Source organism: Coniophora puteana (genome assembly GCF_000271625.1).
Source record: "Coniophora puteana RWD-64-598 SS2 unplaced genomic scaffold CONPUscaffold_2, whole genome shotgun sequence".
NCBI lineage: Eukaryota > Fungi > Basidiomycota > Agaricomycetes > Boletales > Coniophoraceae > Coniophora > Coniophora puteana.
Window position 1 is genome coordinate 625,524 of NW_006913054.1, and position 20,540 is coordinate 646,063.

Genomic DNA, 20,540 nt, shown 5'->3' on the forward strand with positions numbered 1-20,540 from the left:
CAATGTGATGCAATGTTGAACAAGCATATATTATACTAGTTACACCTATGGATATTCAAGTGAATGGTCCAAGCTAGTACAACACTGTACTAAGTAAAACTGTATGGTTGGATAACCCCGTGGAACCTTAGTAAACAATAGTTGAGATATAGTGGAGTGGCAGCCAGTTATTATCCTGCTGCCAATATGCAGATTGCTGTGCTGGGTGTAATGCCACCGTATGCAGGGTGCTGTGTGGGGTGTAATGCCACTGTACGCAGGGTGCCATGCAGGGTGTAATGCTGCTGTACGCAGGGTGCCATGCAGGGTGTAATGCCGCTGTACGCAGGGCACCATGCAGGGTGTAATGCCGCCGTACGCAGGGTGCCGTGTAGGGTGTATGGATTGACGATATTAGAGCCAAAACCCAGATTTATGTAGCCAAGGACCCCTGACACCCCTGGAGAAACCATGCAGTGGATATCCATGTATGGTCTTTGTATGGAAGTGCTTGGATATCCAAACCCGTCCCAGGACACCCCAGCCATGCTTTTGAGAAACTCAAACTTATGCTACTCGTATAAGAGCACATTCACCCCAAAATGCTTGAATAACCATGGAAATGAGGATATTACAGCTTGGTAGACCCCTTACAGGGTCAAAATTTGGGTGGGGAAAACAACCCTATGAGGGGTCTAGAAAGGGGGTGACTGAAGTGACCATGTCAGTACGCGCAAGTCTTCAATTCACGCTCAATTTACAGCCATCCTTATAAACCATGAATGTAGACCCCAGACACATCATTTCAAAACATTTCTACTGCAAATGACATTGTGGATACGCAAGAACAGGTGCATAAACTGACAGGTACACATAATGGACATAACCGGTTTCTGCTCGAGCACGAGGATGTACGAACTTCTGAAAATGAGAAAAATAAGAGGATCGCTACATATGCTATATGTAAGTAGGTATGTATAAGAGGCTGATTCGAGACTGAGTCGTGCATTGTTGTACGGACAGGTGCAGCGCATGCCGGTTCAGGTCGTGCCATCCGTGGTGTGGGTAAGATGAGGCTAGCTCAGCGGAGCCTTTCGCGGGCGCGACGCTCGCGCTTGTTGCAGGGGAGATGGAGACGGAGGGCGGGGGACGTTGGTGGATGCCAAGCCAGATGGATCCATTCAGGGTAGGAGATGTGCAGGTGGCATAAACGGCCTACTCGAGTGCCGGATCAAGTGGCTTTCTTGAACGGCTAGCCTCAGCCTTAGCACGATGATCCGCGTACAGCAGGCAGCTACACTTGTAGGACAGGCGGAGCGGCTCTGCGCGGGGCTCAGCAGTATAGGATGCAATTTCGAAGACCAGACCAGAAACGGGGGCAAACGGAACCGCAGTGACGAGCGGCGCTGTGTTTGCACATGCAGAAGAGCGCTGCCCTCAGTACACCGTCATCCCGGAATGCGTGCCCGTATACTGGCTCCGCACGTCGTCGTCCGTCGCGCCGTCCTGGGACTTATAGTCGTACGCGCTCAGACTGCCCATGTCCGACACACCCGCGACGCTCGAGCTCGAGAAGCTCGCTCGCCTCCTCAGCCGGTCGCTTTGGTTGTACGCCAGCCCGCCGCCCAGCCCCGTCCCGCCGGGGCCACCTCCGATCGCACCAGGTGCGCCAGTGGGCGCGCCGGGGGCGCCCACGCCTATAACGGAAGAAGGCGCATGCGAGACGGAGGAAGGCGGCGCGTCCTGCGAGATGATCGAGCTCGCGTAGCTTCCATACGCACTGCGCTTCGCGCCTCCGCCTCCACGCGCGCCGCCGGGCGCACCGGGACCAAAGCCGCCCGTGGCCGCGAACATCGGCAGGCCAGACGCGTACGTCGCCTGCGAGCGAAGCGATTGCACGTCCGACGGGATGTAGCCGAGCGCATCGTGCGTCCTGTAGAAGCTCGCATCGAAGCGGCTCGGCGTGCCCGAGCGGCCACCGCTAGCGCTCGGGATGCCAGGAATGGACGGCGCGTTGGATGTCCCAGGGCCAAGATAGTCCCGCGCGGTGGTCTCGTGGCGCCTGAATTGGTCGAGCGACTTGGCGAGCGAGCGGCGGGGCTTGCTGAACTGTATCATGGAAGGCTGCAGATTGTTCAAGGGTCCTTCGACCAGGCAGTTCTTCTCCTTGTAGTGCGTGAGGAGGTAGTGCCAGAGCGGGTGCTACGAACAGGTCTGGGTCAGCATCGCGCATACATCCAGTCTGTAGGCAAACATACCTTGCTGAGCACCTTCGGGTTCCCCAAAATCACCACCCCATACTTCGCTCGCGTAAGCGCAACATTCAACCGACGCGGGTCGTTCAAGAACCCAATGCCCTGGTGCTCGTTGCTGCGCACGCAACTGAGAATAATGTAGTCCTTCTCACGGCCCTGGAACGCGTCGACACTGGCAACCTCGACCTCCTTGTAAAGCTCCTTCTTGAGCGAGCCGTTGAACTGCATATAGTTGACCATGTACGACCGCTGGCCCTCGTACGGCGTCACAATGCCGATCTGCCCGGGCACAACGCCCGACTTGAAGAACTTGGTCACAATCTTCTCGACGTTGGAGGCTTCCGTCCTAGAGGGGGGAAAGGCCCGCATCAGCATCTCCTCCAAAAACATCGGAGCAACGAAAGCCAAAACAACAAACCTGTTGAGGAACGACGTCCCACTACTCGAAATCTCCTCTTGGCCCAAGTTCTGATAAAAAAACATCGGCGTGTCCGGAACAGGCCACGGAAAGTCCACGTTCTTGCGCAGACGCTCGGGTGCGGTCACCCCGTTCTGCAGCGTGCCCTCGTAGAACATGTTGGACGGGAACTCGGACAGGCACGGGTGCATGCGGTACTGCACCTGCAGCCGGATCGGCCGGTTCCCGAGCATGACGAGCCGCTCGAAGAGCGACTGCGTTAAGCCCGCGCGCGCGGCTTTCTTGTTCATGATCACAGGCCCGAGCTGCTGGTGGTCGCCGACGAGGACGACTTGTTTGCAGCCGAGGACGAGGGGGATCATGCATTCTGCGGATGACAAATGGTGGTCAGGAATACGTTCCTCACTGTATAGAAGGCGGATTCACTCACCAGGTTCAGCGGCCTGCGTCGCCTCATCAATGAGCACCGTCCGGAACTTGAGCTTGCTCAACCTCGGATCGCCCGCGCCCACACACGTACAGCAAATCACATCCGCAGCGCCCAGAATCTCCTTCTCGCACTGCCTAATCAAGCTCTTATACTTCCTCTCGTCCCCACTACTCAGCTCGCCCTGCTCGTCCCTCAGCTGAATCAGCTTCTGCAGCTCAACGTGCGCCGTGCTATGCGCGACCTGCTGATGCAGCGTCAAAAACGCCACACTCGAATCGAGCGCCTCGCGAGACTTGGCCGTCAGCCTAACGACTTTGAGGCCCGTCGAGTGGATCTTCTCCGTGAGCTGGTCGACGGCGACGTTCGACGGCGCGCAGACGAGGACTTGCCCCGGGTTCATCTTCGCGAGGTGGTACACGATCGAGGCCGACGTGACGGTCTTGCCCGTGCCCGGCGGGCCCTGGATGAGGGAGATGGGTTTCTGCAGGACGGACTTGACGGCGTACATCTGCGAGTGGTTGAGTTCGGGAAGGCCGGGCGCGGAGAAGCGCTTGGGCATCTGCGTGCGGAGGACTTGGGGCTCGAGCTCGTGTCCGAGGAGTTTGTGGTACTGTAATGAGCGCCGGGTTAATGAACTGTCACGCCAAGAAAAGGGGAGGAAGACGTACAATATACCCGTTTACGCTCTTCTCATCCACGGCAAAAGTCTTCATCGCGAGCTGCATACGGTCAAAGCTCGTAGACTTCCACACAAAGTCCGCAACAAAGTTATGCGTGCAATCCGTCGGAACACCCTCAGTCCTCCTAAGCTCGAGAGCGATCTCATCCGACACGTCTGCGCACGAATCAGCAAACCAAAGCGCATACATGCAGGGTCACACCACTCACTGTTCGGGATCTTGATAACATGCCCAACCCCATCCCACGGCTTCCTCATCTCCCCCTGATACCTCAACCGCAGCTCATCGCCCACAGCAAGCCTCACCTCCCCGCTCTCCAGCTTCGGCAGGCAGAACCACGCCACGCGCTTTTGGTTCAACCCCAGATCCCATCGCACAACGATATCCGTCTGCGTCTGGCTCTCCTTGAGGCGCTTATCGTAGTCCGCCTCGATCTTGACGAGCGGGCCGAATATGTTCTGGTACTGGTACGCGTCCTCGTAGCGAAGCAAAACACTCGCAGGCTCGTCGTCGACGCCGGGCTTCTCGAGGTCCTCGAGCGTTGCGTTTGCATTCTCGCGCCAGAGGTCCTCGAGCCTGTTGATCTGCGCGAACGAAATCTGGCGCGAGCGGAGCTGTTCTTGCTCCGAGGGGGGCTTGACGAGCCAGGAGAGGAAGGAGCGGTCGTCGATGAGCGGCGCCCAGAGGGTGGCGTTCCAGGACATGTCTTTGGTTATTGCTGCGCATGGTTGGCTAGATGAAGAGGCGAGGAAAGAAAACGGTGAGTGCTAAGGAAGGGAATATCTAGCGCTGAAGATGGGACGTACCGGCAGAGAAGGACGACGACGGTGTCGCTCTTAGCCGGGATAAAGCCGAGCATGAACACGTTCTTGGAGCCACAATTGTAACACTCGGGGACGGTCTCGCCGAGGGGCGACTCGGCGTGGAGAATGACTTCCTTGTGCTTGGCGCGGACGAGGTGGTTCACGATGTGGGAGGCGGAGGTGTTGCCGCGGGAGTTGCAGAACCACTTGGCGCAGACGAGGCACTTGACGACGGACGCGGGAGAGTGGATGCCGCAGTAGCTGCATAGAATGCATACATGGTTAGCGTTGCGAATAAGTCAGCGACGGGGTGCGGCGTACCTGCAGGCGTGGGGCGGGAGATCCATGGCGCCCTCGTCCTTGAGGTCATCGAGGACGGCATCAAAGTCCTCGTCCACTACTCCCGTCTTTGCGGTTCTGTGGTTGTGCCCTTCGTGTCCGTTGGATACAGACGAGGTCTGGGAACGATCGTCGACCAAGGAGAGCGAGTCGAGATCGACGCCAGGGTGTTGGTTGGTGGTAGCGGTGTATACCGATGAGTTGTCGTCTATGACGCTTATGCCACCGTAGGAGGAGGCTGAGTCGTACTGGAAATTGTCGAATGTGTCCATGGCGTTGTTCGTCGAGCGAGTTGGCCAAGGTGCCCGACTTGAGTTGCTGTGAGCACAAAGCCAAGTTTCTGTCAGCGGGGGCAGATTGCGATCCAATTTCCCACGCTCTGAGTCTTATGATGCCACGTGCAGGAACCCCTGACTGCACACGTCGAGACATAGTAGACCATTCGTGCCTCTTTTATTAATCTTATGTTCTAACCATAGTGGTCATGATATTCTGGGAAAGCGATAAGCAAGTAGCACAAGACCGGAACCGACGTTCTGGATTGTCTCTGCCGATCGCGGCGCAACAGGCCTTACTGCCAGAAACATAGAACACCCACGCACAAAGTCTTGCACAAAACTCCCTCCTTAGTTGACCAGGCACATCCCTGGTATCCCAGTTTTCGCTCCGAGTAAACTTAGCTCAGCCAAATCTAACCATGCCGGGACCCTGACCAACTCATCCGCAGTCTAGTACTTCCTCCGCCCAGTCCAGCTGATAAGACACTCACGTCAATAACCCACCCTTACCTACAGTATAAGTATGCATTGATAGTCTGGCAGCAGCCCACGCACGCACGCACGCACCATGACATCCACAGACACCCCACACAACCCCGACTGGGCACATTCCATCCGCTTCCACAACTCCTTCCTCCTCGAGCGCACCGCCCCAGGCGAAGCCGAACGCCTCGCAGCGATCGAACACGCGCTCGCGAACAGCGCAGCGCACGGGCTCCCGCAGATCTCCGTCGCGCGCAACGAGGGCAAGTTCCTGCGGCTCGTCGCGCGGAGCATCGGCGCTAAACGCGTGTTGGAGGTCGGGACGCTCGGGGGGTGAGTGTCCATGCCCGTGCCCGTGCCTGTGTGCGCCTTCAACAGGGTGGCACACTATCCCAAGTGTTGACGACTGAATACAGCGTGTCGAGCATCTGGATCGCACAGGGTCTCCCGCCCGACGGCCGCATCGTGACACTCGAGCTGTCCGAGGAGCGCGCAAAGGCAAGCCTCAAGCACCCCGAACCACCGCACCGATCTCCCTTTCAATTCAGAGTCAACGCTAACCGCCCCCTCCAGGTCGCAAAGCAAAACTGGGAAGCCGCAGGCATAGCACACCAAATCTCAATCATCGTCGGCGACGCCGTCGCCTCGATCACCGCGCTCCACCCCTCCGAGTCCGAGCCGTTCGACATGGCCTTCATCGACGCAGACAAAAAGAGCAACCCCACGTACTTCCGCGAGGCGAAGCGGCTCGTGCGCAGCGGCGGCGTCATCGTATGTCACCACATGTTCCTATTGTTCGTCTTCGTTCTGGACTCGTAGCTGACAAGCGACCGTGCGCGATCCTGTACGCATTGCGTTATCATTATGCATAGATCGTGGACAACGTCATCCGCCGCGGCCGCATCGCGGACCTGAGCAACACGCAGCCGGACCAGGAGGGCACGCGCGAGATGCTGCGCATGATCAAGGAGGACGCGGAGGTGGACGCGACGACGATCGCAACGGCGGGGGAAAAGTCGTTCGATGGGTTTTTGTATGCTATTAGGCTCTGAACTGTGATGCGTGCGTCGCAATTGGTATAGGTCGAGGAAGGAAAGAAGGCATAAGGTGGTCGGCTAGCCTTCGGACTCAGAGTCTGATAGGTCCATGTCGACCTCTTGGTCTGATAGTAAACCGTCACTGAAGCCATGTTCATGAGAGATCGACGTGTGATTAAGATCAAGAGCTCCCGCTAAGCCAGGTGACGGTAGCGGCAAGGGTGGCGGTGTGGAAGATGGAGGTGGAGGAGGCAGTGGAGGCGGAAGTGAAGACGGAGGCGGAGGCGAGGGTAAAGGTTCCCGCGAGCTGGATGTATCGGAACCGTCGAGGCTTGGTAGCGTATACCCACTGTATACAGTGAGTTTATCGGAATAGAAGAACGTGTTCGGGTACTTTGCCCAGCGCCTTACAGGCCGTTGGGTGGTCTCAACAGATCGAACACTGTCACTCTCTTCGCCCTCAGTGGAGGGCGGTGACACCGCAAGATCAAGAGCCGCAGGCTGCTTAAGCCGTGCAGTAGACAGATCGAGCTCCTCTAGCTCGTCATCATTGAAAATCCCAAACGAATTCGCCTCCGTCTCTTCCGCGTCGCCTACAAGGTCAGACTCCTCGCCAAGAATGCGCTCGCGCACAGCAATCCGTGGGTCCCGTCCGGCGACCCACCCAGGCGGATACCCCCAGTTCGACATGTTCCTCAGCCACTCTGTGCTCTCGCCCGTGTCCTTCGGCCACAAGCCGAGTGCATCTCTAAGCTCGGGGCCGACCACCCTCCCAGGCTGGAACACTTCGAGCCACTCCAGGCGCTGCGCTCTCCACGCCTCGACAACATGAAAACGGCCGGTCTCGAGGGCGTCTCTGTCGGCACGCAGAAAGCTGAACAGCTGGCGGGAGAGGGCGATGACCTGCCGGTCGTGTGGCTGTATGCACGCGGCGAGCGCGTGCTCGGGGGAGCCGCAGTTGAAGCAGCGGCGCTCGTCTGCTGGGTCCGCGACAGCTGGAGCGGCGTCTGCAGTGGACTCTGGGGCCTCGTCGCCGAGAATGTCGAGCGAGTTGCGGTCGTAATACGACCATTGGACTGTCCATGGGTGGGGTGGGACAGCGTCGTATTGGAAGAAGGGTGTGCTATTATCTGGTTCAACTTGAGAAGTATTCAAGGATTCTACTGGTCGTGGGGAGTGTCCGTCGGAACCTTGCGCTCCTCGAGCGCCTTGAGAACGTGGGACGCGTCCCAGCGGCCCTTGGCTATCTCCCTGCCATCGAGGTGGAGCGCCGGGATCCAGTAGACGTATTTCTTCTTCCACTTTTCCTGGCCCTTGTCCTGGATGTTGACCACGTCCAGCTCGAACTGATGCTGTGGTTTAATTGAGGTGAGAACGTAAAGGGCAGTAGCGAGAGCGAGGGAGAGGCGGGTGAGTGACGAGTGATGGCAATGCAACGCGATGCGACGTACCGATTGCCGGACTTTGGCGAGCTCCGCTTTGGCAATCTGCGAAAGAGGTTAGTGTGTCGGCGACTTCCCTGCGAGACAAGATTGAGAGCGTCAACGCACGTCGCACAAGGAGCAGCTTGGGCCGGAGTAGAGGGTGAGGCGGGGGAGGCGGGGGATGCGGGCAGCCATAGTGAGTGACGGAGTTCGCACGGTGGAATATTAATGGTGTTGTTAGCGTTCGGCTAAGTGGGCCGACAGCTCGGTTGCTTGACCTTTCCTCCTCCTCCTTGTATCCCCATCCCTTGGTCGACTTCAACGGTGGCAAAAAGGCCCCCATGCGCCGCTGAATGTCCTCCAGCGAACCTGCATGGAAACGCAGAAGTACGTCTCTCTTTCTCTCTCTTTCTCTCCTTGTACCATACTGTGGTATTCTGTACTTACTGTCCCTGCCAATGGCTTCAGCGCGGCCATGCCCATTTTATTCTCAAGGTCGCTGTCTCTTCAACGAGTCCTGCAATTTTCTGCACGACATCAAGGTCAAGTCCCCTGTCGAACCCACCTTTGCTACCACCACCGTTTCTAGGGCCATACACCCTCGCAAGCCATCCTTTGACCCCAACTGGACTGCTGCCGCCCAGCCTGCGCCCACCGTGGTTGTCAGCTCACCACCGTCGGATGTTAGTACTCAATCTAGCAAGAGTCTCTCGGGAATCCTGGCTGCTCTCGAGCCGATACTTGAGCCTTCCGAGTCGGGCTCGGAGAGTGGAATGGAAACGGAGGCGGAGGCGGAGGACGCTGCGAGTTCTGTCGGTCTCGCGGAAGGTCTGACCCTTGTCGATGAAGCTGCTGGACATTCTTACGTCAAAGCGGACTCTTCTGCTCCGGACGCGCGCTCTGATGACTCGGAAGACGCGATAGAGGAGGAGAGCTACCCGTCGTACATCCTAGATGATGATGATGACGCCGACGACAACGCTGTACACGAGCAGGGAGAAGATCAAGATCAAGGTCCCTCAGTTCCCATTCCCGATGATGCCAGGAACGTGGACAGTGCCCCCGCCTCACGCGTACTTTCCGAAATCCCAGGCCCGAAGGAACCAAGCCGCGCCTCCCCTGCCCACTATACCTATACGCGCTCCGATGACCCCTACGACCCTACCGACCCGGATGACGCCGCCTCCTCCGCCTCGGGCCTTCTCTCCCCGGTGGAAATGTCCGTCCGCCTGCGTCCCTTCTCCCTCCGCCTCTCCGGATGCGATCAAGCCGCAGCCGCGGCCACGGCGCGCGAAGATTCCCTCGATTCAGGCTACGCCGAGAGCTGGACGGGCCCCATAAATCCTTTCGCGCGGTCGCCACCCACCGCGCCGCGCCCCCCGTCCAGCCTCGAGGTCTTCCTCCGGCGCGACGACTCGCCCGTCGGGCTGCGTCGGCGGGTGTCGTACGACGTGAGAGTGCACCGGCGGGCGTCGTCGAGTCTGGCTCTGACCCAGGCTCCACATTCTGCGTTTTCTTCTTCCCCTTCTCCCCCTCCCTCGCGGCCTTCGCCCGTCGCGGAACTTGCGTACGCGTCTGCTGCTTCTCCATTACGGCACGACTCGGGGCACGCGTCGAGCGTCGAAGACGACACCGAGTCCGCGGAGTCGCCCGTGTACACGTTCCCGTACCAGCACCAGTATGAGGACCAGTACAGAACGCAGTCCCCGACGCAGCTCAGCAGCCCCGCGGCGTCGCGCCGCGACTCGCTCCTGCCTTCGTACGCGAGCTCGTCGTCGCTCAACACGTCCCTGCGCTGCGCATCGGCGCAGCCGCCCGAGGAGGACATCTGCGCGTCGTCGTACCGCACCCAGCCGCACGTGCATGCGCAGACGCAGTCGCAGGAACAAGAACAGCTCTCGCACGACATCTTCGACGTTTTGGACAGGGCTAGCAATATGGGCGAGTCTAGGGAGGAGAGAGGGGATGTGGAAGAGGAGGGAGAAGGAGAAGTGGCGGAACAGGAGGAGATGGAGGGTGAGATGGCGTTTGAGGGAAACTACGACGATTCGTTCGACATCACGGATATCTACGCCGAGGACATGAGATACGCCGACGCGCCTACGTATCTCGTCGACGAAGCCACCGCTGGGAGGCCCGTGGACGACGTGTACAGCAGCGACAACGGTGCTCGAACAGTTGTGCCCCGTTCTGTGATGCCTCGTCAACAGGGGCCCACGTCAATACCCGTACAACCTCTGGTGACTACGAACCCGAACTCGGAGGAAGCAGAACAGGAAGCGTGTGCATCTACACCCGCTGCAGCTGACACCGTCGGAAAGCACGAGAGCACAGACAACATCATTCTCCATACACCTGTCTTCTCGCGCCCCGTGCCGACCGCGCACCGGGACTCCTCCGCGTCTACGACTTCCGGCCCCGCTTCAAACGGCAGCGCACCCGCTTCCCCAGCTGCAAGCGAAAGCTCCGTCGAGAGCGAGGTTGAGTTGGATGACGACGACGACGAAGACGAGGTCGGGTTTCAGACGGTCACGATCGCGACGCGCTGCGTGCTCGGCGCTGCGCCTGCGTCTGCGCGGGCGCTGGTTATGCCTACCTCTTCTGCCTCCGCGTTGGGGCCGGCGTCGGACTCGGTGGGGGAGGACGAGGATATTATGTCTGTTCTGTCTTCTCCGTATCCTGCTTCGTCTCCAGCCGGAGAGGACGATGCTTCAAGGGCCATCGACCCGCGTTCTGGGTTTGTCACTGCTACTGTTGTGGCTACGCCCGTATCCGTACCCGCGCCAGCGTCACAGTGTTCCCCAGCACCAGCGTTAGCGACGCCTGCCAAATCGACGTCGTCCGAGGAAGACGTGTCGACGGTGACTTTCCCCTCTTCGGTCAAGGTCGCGTGTGAGGACGAGGACGTCGATGTCGCCTATACCGCTGTCCCGCGCGTTGAGCCTGCTCTTGTGCCCCGGGTGCCTGTGTCTGCCTCCGCCTCCACCCCTGCTTCCGCCCGAACACCGGCATCGCCGGCCGCATCGAGTGAGGAAGACGTGTCCACGGTGGCCTTCCCCTCTGCAGACGACATGGAGACCGAGGACGACGATGTCGATGCGACGGTTGTCCCGCGCTCTGCGATTGTGTCCCCGCCGCCCGCGTCCGCTCGAACATCAACACCGGCGCTGCCCGCCAGATTGTCCGGGGAAGATATGGCTTCAGCATTGGTTTTCTCGTCTGCAGCAGCAGCCGATAGCGGAGCCGTGGACGATGATGTCGATCCGTCTGCCTCGCGCTCGGCGCTTACGTCTCCGGCGCCTGTGCCCGCGTCCGAGTCTGCTCGAACGCTGGCGTTGCCTGCCACCATGGCTGAGGGGAATGTGGCTGCGGTGGCGTTTCCTTCTGCCGACGACATGGCGAACGAGGACGGAGATGTCGACGCGTCTGTCGTACGTTCTGCGCTTGCGTCTCCGGCGTCTGCGTCGGTATCCGCGTCTGCTCGATCGCCGGCACTACCTGCCACCATGGCTAAGGAAGATACGGCTGCGGCGGCTTTCCTGTCTGCAGACGACGTCGCAGCTGGGGGTGGCGGCGTTCAGTTTGCTGCTGGGCGCTCCGTGGCCGAGCCTTCCGCGCCTTCTCGAGCTCCCGCGCATGGCATTCCGAAGGAAGAGCAAGGCGCGTCTAACCCGCCTGCGGCCGACGTCAAGAGCGGGGACGCCGACGCTCGGATTGCTGTTCCGCGCCCGTCGCTCGCGCCATCGGTGTCTGTATATATACCAGCTCAAGGTCTGTCGCCTCCTACTTCGGCGAAAGAACATGGATCTGACTCCTCTACAGGCGACGTTGAGAGTGGGAACGGCGGTGTTCGGGCGGTCGAGCCGCGTTCTATGCTCGTAGCTGAACCCGTGTCTCCGTTCGCCTCGCCTCGAGCGCCCGCAGAGCCTGCCAGCCCCGCGAAGGAGGACATAGTTGACGCGTCCATCTCGATACGTGGTCCTGCGGAGAACGACGTTCGGGCGGCTGTTCGGCGGTCGGTGACTACGCCTTCGAGTTTGCCTCCTTTGCCAGTCTTTGACGAAGAAGACGAGGTCGAGGCGCTTTCGTCTATGTATCTCACGGACGACGTCGCCTCAGAAGGTGGCGACAGCGAGGAGGCGCAGTGGGAAGCGAGCTCTACCCTTGAGCTGTCTCCGACACCGCAGCGCACTGCAATCCCGCGACTATCACCGGCGTTTTCGCGAAGTCGGTCAGTGTCAGAGGAGACGGCGGACAGGACTGTGACTGTCTTCGACGCTGGCGAGTCTATCTCGGACGTGTCCCTTTCGAGCTACGTTGCTGCTAGCGCTGCAGAGCAGTTGGCGGACGACTACGAACTGTCGCCGTCTCCAGTCGCTTACTTGTCCACTTTCTTGGGCGAGGCCGAGTCTGTGTCTCCCGTGGCTCCTCACGCCATTATCGACGATATCGAGCAGACAGCTTACGACTACGAACGGTCTCCGTCTCCCGTTGCTTACCTGGCCAATTTCTTGAGCGAAGCCGAGTCTGCGTCTGCATCTTCCACGGGATCCTACGCGATCGTCGATGATGTCGAGCAGGTAGCGGGTGAGTACGAGCTGTCTCCGTCGCCGGTTGCCTACTTGGCCACTTTCATGGATGAAGACGAGATTGCGTCTGCCACGTCTCTCGACGACGTCCCGGGTGGTGGTGAGCAGACAGTCGACGGTCGTGTGCTGTCTCCATCTCTGGTTGCTTATGTGGTCACTCCGCTAGATGAAGTCGGGATTCTGCCTTACGCGTCTCCAGCTGTTGCATCGGTCAATATCGTGCAAGAGATTGCCAGTCGCCAGTTGTCTCTAACCCCTGTCACTTCTTCGGGCGCTTCGTTGGACGCGGTGGAGGCTTTGGGTTATGGGTCTACAGTCACTGCGGCCATTGGCACTGTGCAATCCGCCAGGCGCGTGCTCCCTCCGTCCCCGAGTGTTTCTACGATCACACCCCTAGGTGAAGTCGGGACTCTGCCCTATGCGTCCCCGGCCGCCGCATCAGTCCATACCGTGAGGGCTGCCGATCGCGAATTGCCTTCAAGCCCTGTCACACCTTCGGTCGTTCCACTGGATGTAGCGGATGCTGTGGCTGACGTGTCCCTAGCCAACGCGGCGATCAGCATAGTCCAGTCCGCCAGCTGCACAGGCCCTCCGTCCCCGGTTGCTTCTGTGGTCACTCCTTTGAGCGAAATCGAGGCGCTGCCTCGCGCGTCCCCAGTTGCCGCTCTAACCGATAGCGTACGAACACCCACCAGTCGTCAGCTACCTCTTTCCCCCGCGACTTCGGTAGTTACACCAACAGGCATAGCTGGCATCCTACCCGCAACCCCAGTCGCTGTTCCGGTCAATGCCGTACCAATAGCTGCCAATCGTGGATTGTCTCCAGCCCCTATTGGTCCATCAACTTCACCGAACGATGTCGAAGGTCTATCATACGGGTCTCCAACTAACGCGCCAGGCACTACTCAACAAGGACAAGGCTTTGAGTCGTCATCTTTCTTCGCATCCGCCGTCACTCCACCATCCTTGGGCGAAGCAGATACATCTCCCCGCAGGTCTCCAGTCTTCACTTGCCCCAATGACCAGCGAAGAGAACCCAATGTCGAACTATCACCCGCACCTGTATCTCCCACCATCCCACCTTCATCAGCCACGCCAATTGGCGACACCGAGGATTTACCTTATGCGTCTATAGCGATTGCCGCAGGGATTTCTGCAGACGTCAATCAGGAGACAGAAAACACCATCGAGCTGCCGCCCGCACAATTGGCTGAATCCAGTGTCGTCACACCAACTGCCTCAGCATTTGCACGACATCGCGCGGCCTCAGACCTTACTGTTATCGGACGCCCTACTCCTCGCTCCGCGGATTCGCACGCTTCGTCCATGTGGGCAGCTGAGTTGGACGACGACTTCGAGGAGACGGAGGCGGAATATGGCGCCTTGCAGTCACTGTATGCCCGCCTGATGGACACCAATTCCATGCGCTCACAGAACGAGTCGTCTGATGTTGCATCCTCGTCTACGGCACAGGTTGAGCCTGATACGCCTGTGGTCCGCGGGCGGAGTGTGGTGGGCAGCTCTTCGAGCGTACACCCCACGCCGATGGCCAGTCGTCGCGTGTCGACGGCGAGCTCACTAGAGGCGCCATCGTCGACAAAGGTGCCTTTGGGCTTCCGGCGTCAGCGTGATCCCGTACGTTCTTCACGATATGCAGTAATCTGTGGACCTCGCATCGCTGACAGTCGCATTGTAGTCGTCTTCTGTATCGTCATCTCGATACCCGTCCCCGGCTCCTTCTCCCCAGCCTTCCGAACCACCACTTTCTGCTTCGTCTTCATCTTTGTCTCTCCGAATACATACCGACATGGAATCAGTAATAGAACATAGCCCCGATCCCTCCAACTCCAGTGCATCCGACATAGCATCTACACCTTCATCAGCAAGTTCACGACATAGCAAGTTAATACCACTCAGACTAGTATGTTCCCTTTCGTAAACCGCGCCCACGCTGTTACTAACACAAAGGTCGCTCGCCCACAGACAATGCTTTCACGGCAATCGTCACGTTCATCTGCATCATATACTTCACCTCCCATAGATACCTTATCTGGTTAGTCGCGTCCCTTATGCCGTGATGCTAGAATGATATGCTGACGCTGAGGACAGGACATACTCGTAACTCAATTATATCGCAACGCTCTAGTGTATCCTCATCTCAATCGCTTTTGCAAAATCATCTGGTACGCACCCTTTTCTCCCATTTCACCAATCTCATTCCAACAATGCCCCCAGCTTTCGTCTGCACGTTCGTCCCAGATACCCCTGCACAATAACACACGGCCACGAGCCTACGCCTCTCGTTCTCCATCGTCCGCCGCATCCAGCTCTTCCCACGCTCCTTCATCTGCAAATTCCCCTTCTAGTGTTAGTGCACATAGTACACGATCGAACGCTGCACCCTCGGCGTCTGGTCAATCCTGGCGACTCTCCCATTACCGAGCAGGCTCTCGGAGCTTCACGCCGCAGGACATGTTCCAACGGGCCTCTTCTGTTTCCTCCCGCGCATCTCGACTTTCTCAGCTTCAATATGACGCGGAAGGCAGCGCTGCCGATACGGACGGCGACTTCGACAATTATAACAGCGACAGCGACTTCAGCCCACACCTCTCCGTCCACCCTACGCACGCACGCAGCATCAGCCCCACCCACGCCTACACACGTCCCTCCTCCCAGGCCTCTCAGGCGGCCCACATCCAGGCTCCTGTGGCCATGGCCATGTCGCCCGCGCACGCGATCGCCACGCCGAACCCATCGCTCATGTTCGCGATCGCGAGCGACGACCCGGAAGCGGTCAAGCGCGTGCTCGAGAGCGGCGAGGCGGGGCCGAACGACCGGCTGGGCCCGCAGAGCGCGCTCGCGTTCGCGCTGACGAACGAGAAGCTGGCGAACAAGGCGGCGATCGTGAAGGCGCTGCTGGCGTACGGCGCGAACCCGGCGAGCTTGAGCAAGGCGGATATGAATCCGCCGAGGAGCGCAAGTGTTGCTAGCGCGAATAGTGATGCGGAGGCGAGATCGGAATCTGGGAGAGAGTCAGGAGTTGAGTCCGAGCATGGGAGTGCGAGGAGCACGTTGGGCGAGCTGCCGTTTTCGACTACGCTCGAGGGTATGGACCCCGCGACTCGGTACGTCATCGTTATTTGCTATGATACCGATCAAGGCTGAGTGCTGATGCATATGGTGTCCCCGTAACGTTCTGCATTTTTGCAGGTACTTTGTCAGGCGCGCGAGCTCGGCGCACACGCGTCACATCTCGCAGCTCGTCTACCGCTCAGTCTTCCGCCCGCTGATACGGGTCCGGTACGACGTTATCGGGCAGGACTGCGTGTTCGAGCAGCTGTTCCGTGTTCTCAGCATGCACTCGCAGAAGCTCTCGGTCTCCCCGGTCGTCGTGATGCTGTGCGGTGAGTAACCTATGGGTGGATCTTTATGGAGTCAGCATTGATAGTGACTGATGATGCATTCTATGTGGCGTTTTCAGGCCCAAGTGGACATGGCAAGAGTTTACTTGCTCGCAAATGTGAGTGTTGCTTACGCGTGTTGCCTGTGGAGCTTCTTTCGTTGCTGATGTACAATGCTGCCCCCAGTCGGCTCCCTTCTTGATGTCCCAACGCACACTGTCAACATGACGACGCTCCAGTCCACCAACGACCTCTGGCAATCCTATTCGATGAGTCCATATGAGGTGAGAGTTGATAGAGATTCAGGGTGCGTGATGCACGGACGCGTTCTGACAAATCCGGTTGGTGCGCTTTGCCATAGGAGCCCTCTGCGAGCACGCTCGCGGAGTTCTTGATGGAGAACGAAGGCAAGCGCTGTGTCGTCGTCCTGGATGTGAGTTGCTGTGATGCGGTCGGCATTGGCCGATGACTGTCCTCGTGTCTGACACTGACCAAATCCATCGCTTTCGTTCTTAGGAGATCGAAAAGACGCAGCACGAGACGTGCCTCTGGTCATTGTTGATGCCTTGGGAGCTTGGTCAGTTGCCTACCGCTATCGCTCTCCGCCATTATTGCGCCCATTATCTGACACGATTGGTTCTGTATATCGCAGGTCGCTGCTCCCTCGAGGCAGGCAAACGTCACATCGACGTGCGCAACGTCGTCTGGATCGGCACGTCCAACATTGGCCATGACCTCGTCTTTGAGCATCAAGACGCGCGCGCAGACCCCGAGGCTCCGTTCTCACGGGAGGAGTACGTCGAGCTGATGTCGCCCGTGAGATCCCGCCTTCTCAATGCCATGGGGGTGCGTATTTTTATCCGTCGCTATCCTCCGCTGGTTCAATTATCTCATGCTTACGTTTCGCTTTCCTCACGCTTTGTCGACGCATCACTATCATCGCCACCGTCCTAACCCACATTCGCCGGCAACGCCCAACGCCCTACGATGCCATCTCCGCTTTTCAGGCGTCGCTCATGTCACGAGTGTCCGCGACGCTGCCGTTTGTCCCGTTCTCATTGGACGAGCGGCGCGCTATCGCTGCGGAGGCGGTGTACGCCCTCGCAGGTGAGGATGCCGTGAAGGAGATGACGGCGCAGGACGTGGAGGACCTGGTCGCGAAGGCGATCCCGAGCTATATCCCGTCCGAAGGCGCGAGGTCGCTGTACCGCGCGGTGTCGAGCCAGCTACTAGACTCTCTCTAATGATGACTTTGTCGAACTTTTGAACTCTCACTTAGATATTGATTTAACCTATGAATCCCCTCATGTCGATGGTCTTATGACCTCCACTTACTTACTCTTTATCGAATGCCGTTATGATGATTATAGCTAGTAATTAATTGCAATTGCGGTCTAACGCCGATGTTCGTTTCAGATCTTTGCGCCTTGGCCTCGGCAGTGTTGAGCTAAGATTAGCGTATGGATAGAGCTGTGCATTGATCGTGATGCATCTCGACGCTGTGTGGGGAAAGTGGAGGTTTAGTGGAGGGTTCACTGATATAGGGAGCCGTGTTAGTATGCCAGACCTGCCAAAGAGCGCGCCAACAGATGTTGGGTCAAGATGGTGCCTAGGTCGAACACTCCTTCGAGTACACATTTCTCTTGATCTTTACAGAGGCGCCTAGAGGCGCTGGCGGATCCATCTGGACAGGGTTGCTATGCCGGACGCAGGGAAGATCATCGGCCCTGCTACAAAAAGGTCCATCAGGTACCATGGAAAAGTCGCAAGCTACTGGATAGCGCCCCCCGTTTCACGGCTTTTGCTTCTTACCAACGCACTCTACTTTGGCCTTACCACCTTTCGAACGATCTCTGCTCTAGAGAATCGCCCTCACGCTCTTTGCTTGGCAGTCTCGACTACAAACCACCCTAATATTCGTCACCACTATCAACAAGCCGAATACCCCTGACAGTCACCATGTCTCCCCAAGACAACAACGAACACTGGGTCGCCCGCTTCTTCGACGCCCGCTCTGAGCCTCAAGCAGAGTCAGACCTCGTCCAGGACGCTGCTACCAACTCAAACCCGCCCCCGCCGAGCTCGTCAAATGCCCCGAGCTCATTGGCGATTTTCGCCGTTATCATGGGCATTATTGCCGCCCTCGTCCTGGGTGCGTTGACATTTTCCCCTCCGCAGCTCAAACCGGAGGCTAAATATAGCTCCCGCTCCATGCCATAATCCGCCATGTGCGCCCCTATCTTTACCGCGACATTCACGCGAACTTCACCCTTGCACCGCTATCGTTGCCATGGGCCTCCAGCCTTCATTGGATGGAAGTTCCTCAAGCGCAGACGTGCACGCAGCAGCAGCACAACAGAGATCAGCGCAGGCGTGTACGAAGTCGACTTCAACGGGGCATCGCCCGCATTCCAACACGGCGACGACGACTTGAAGACGCCCCGGCCGCTCGCGGTGCCCAAGACGCCGGGCGACGGCGTCAGCTGGGCACCGCAGGTCAAGTCTATCCGCGGACCCGTGTACGACCCTGAGAAGGACGCGGCGGACGTGCCGCTCCCGCCCACCCCGCGCACACCGCACACGCCGCGCCACGGCAGCATGACCCCGCGCACGCCACGCACCCCGCACGGGTTCCCCACGGCAGCACCGCCTGTCCCGCCAATGCCGTCGCCGCCGCTGCCGGGCCGCTCGAGCGACGAGCCCGCGTTCCCGCCTGGCTACGGCGCCGAGGTACTGACGTCGCCCGCCCCGCCGAGCCCGAACCCGTACGCGCTCTCGGCGAGCGGGTACAAGGCGCGCACGCTCGAGAAGGTGCAGAGGAACTACGATAATTGAATGCGCCAGCCTGCGGTCCAACAACGCCCCCGCGGCGCGGCGCGGCGTGCTGATGACCAGTAACGATCGACGACGTCCGAGGGCCAGCGTCAGGCTGACGGCATGCTCGCCTGCGCTTCCTGCTGCATCACCCTACGCCAGATATATGGCTATGGTCATGGTGAGGTAGATTGGCGGGAACGGGCGACTGCCCAGCTACGGGTTCTGCGAAAAGTCTGTCTGCGTCTCACTCCCATCTGAAAGAAAGAAGAACTGTCTGGGCTTGACTTATACCTATTTACCCCCGCTATGTGCTACGGCTCCGCAAGGATCACTGGTTTTCGGATTACGCACCGCTTTCGACTACGCAATTTTCTTCTGATGACTGCTAGCAGTTAACTTATTTCGCTATTCGTTCAGAGGACGGTCTGCCTTGGCGCAGCCTCTATACTTTTCATGACGCATTTACCCATATTTATACATAACATTTTGGAGCTGCTTACAATCAATTCAATCCGAAACGTCGCTTGGGCCGACGCTGACCCTTGCAGTAAACCAGCTTGTGGTGTTGATGATGAGTTGTGAGTAAACTTGTGCATTAGTCGATGGATGATATATACAACAGAGATGTACGTATGACGACGAAAAGGGACGTGTGGACGTCTACTCGTCCAAGAAACGCGCCTTCTTTCTGAACCGCGCCTGGTCTCTTAGCCACTGCAGATTGAAATAAGACGTTTAGCTTTCTGTCATGAGAAAGTTGGGGACTAAGCACGAACCTGTCTATACCCATTTAGCGACCCTATCTTCTCGCCTATCCACGATAACCAAGTTAGACCGAACGCTACTCAGAGGAAGAAGGTGAGGAGAAAGAGAGGGAGCGCACCGTAGAAGTCCGGAACGGGGTTCGTCGCGCTCTGTGCGGTGGGGTCTACGCGGTTCTTGACTATCCGCTTATGAAAGTCGCGGTCCTTCTGCTCGATCAGGTTCATGGTGCGTCTGTGGGTCATTCGCCAGCCGGCAGCGCCGAGGGCGGGGCCGACGAGGTAGCCGAGGCCTGGGGAGGAGGAGAGGTGAGGTGATATCGCAGAGGAGCAGGAGCTGGTTGGACGCACCCATACAGGCTACCGTGCAGCCGCCGTAGAAGAAGAGGGGGTCGACGCCCTGGAAATGTGGGTGAGGTACATGGAGGAATGAGGCCGGGGTGAGTGCACGAACCATGATGGGCTTAGTTGCGTCTCCTTCCATCGTGCCAAAGTACGCGACACCGCCTGCGAAACCGAGGATGGTGCATGGAATAGTGGCAGCCTGCGGGATAGACGTTAGAGATGCGTATAAACTGCATCCCTTGTTGAACGCACGGTCTCCCATCTACGCTTGTTCTTCCGAATATCGAGATATTCCGGCCATGTAAGGTTTTGCTTGGCCTCTTCCGAAGGCGCTGACGTAGTGTAACTCCGCCTCGAGACCCTCGTTGACTTCGCAGAGGGGTTCCGAGGAACACCAAGCGGTTTTATCCTCGTTCTGCAAGGGAGGGACATGGTCGGAGGCGAGGAGAGGTGGAGGTGCTGCCGTGCGCGTTCGCAATGTCCGAGAGGTTGCCTGCCAAA

At 58.4% G+C, this 20,540-nt stretch overlaps 5 protein-coding genes across 5 annotated transcripts; 4 read left to right on the plus strand and 1 right to left on the minus strand.

Moving 5' to 3' along the window:
- The first annotated feature begins 5,359 nt into the window (after positions 1-5,359).
- Positions 5,360-7,799, plus strand: CONPUDRAFT_134684 (S-adenosyl-L-methionine-dependent methyltransferase). Its single transcript, XM_007766295.1, has 4 exons — positions 5,360-5,998; positions 6,082-6,163; positions 6,239-6,436; positions 6,538-7,799. Exons 1-4 carry the CDS (start codon positions 5,751-5,753, stop codon positions 6,715-6,717), a joined length of 708 nt encoding a protein of 235 aa, XP_007764485.1. The 5' UTR covers positions 5,360-5,750; the 3' UTR covers positions 6,718-7,799.
- Positions 7,800-10,744: 2,945 nt separating this feature from the next.
- CONPUDRAFT_79576 (uncharacterized protein) lies at positions 10,745-15,116 on the plus strand (the record flags this gene model as incomplete). Its single annotated transcript, XM_007766049.1, has 6 exons — positions 10,745-11,897; positions 11,949-14,350; positions 14,412-14,636; positions 14,699-14,768; positions 14,825-14,898; positions 14,951-15,116. Coding segments are annotated over exons 1-6 (4,025 nt in total), but the record flags the coding sequence as incomplete, so codon positions are not given.
- A 317-nt stretch (positions 15,117-15,433) lies between these two features.
- CONPUDRAFT_49039 (P-loop containing nucleoside triphosphate hydrolase protein) lies at positions 15,434-17,360 on the plus strand (the record flags this gene model as incomplete). Its single annotated transcript, XM_007765935.1, has 9 exons — positions 15,434-15,697; positions 15,767-15,840; positions 15,926-16,119; positions 16,197-16,235; positions 16,303-16,406; positions 16,478-16,549; positions 16,633-16,693; positions 16,769-16,962; positions 17,124-17,360. 9 exons carry the CDS (start codon positions 15,434-15,436, stop codon positions 17,358-17,360), a joined length of 1,239 nt encoding a protein of 412 aa, XP_007764125.1.
- Positions 17,361-17,953: 593 nt separating this feature from the next.
- CONPUDRAFT_162133 (uncharacterized protein) lies at positions 17,954-19,486 on the plus strand. The gene is made up of 2 exons (XM_007766296.1): positions 17,954-18,268; positions 18,419-19,486. Exons 1-2 carry the CDS (start codon positions 18,076-18,078, stop codon positions 18,949-18,951), a joined length of 726 nt encoding a protein of 241 aa, XP_007764486.1. The 5' UTR covers positions 17,954-18,075; the 3' UTR covers positions 18,952-19,486.
- Positions 19,487-19,508: 22 nt separating this feature from the next.
- Positions 19,509-20,497, minus strand: CONPUDRAFT_162134 (mitochondrial import protein Pam17). The gene is made up of 6 exons (XM_007766297.1): positions 20,292-20,497; positions 20,149-20,238; positions 20,046-20,094; positions 19,817-19,987; positions 19,710-19,744; positions 19,509-19,647 (listed from the first exon to the last, which is right to left on the minus strand). The coding sequence occupies exons 1-6, from the start codon at positions 20,469-20,471 to the stop codon at positions 19,594-19,596; spliced, it is 579 nt and encodes a 192-aa protein (XP_007764487.1). The 5' UTR covers positions 20,472-20,497; the 3' UTR covers positions 19,509-19,593.
- Positions 20,498-20,540: the final 43 nt, after the last annotated feature.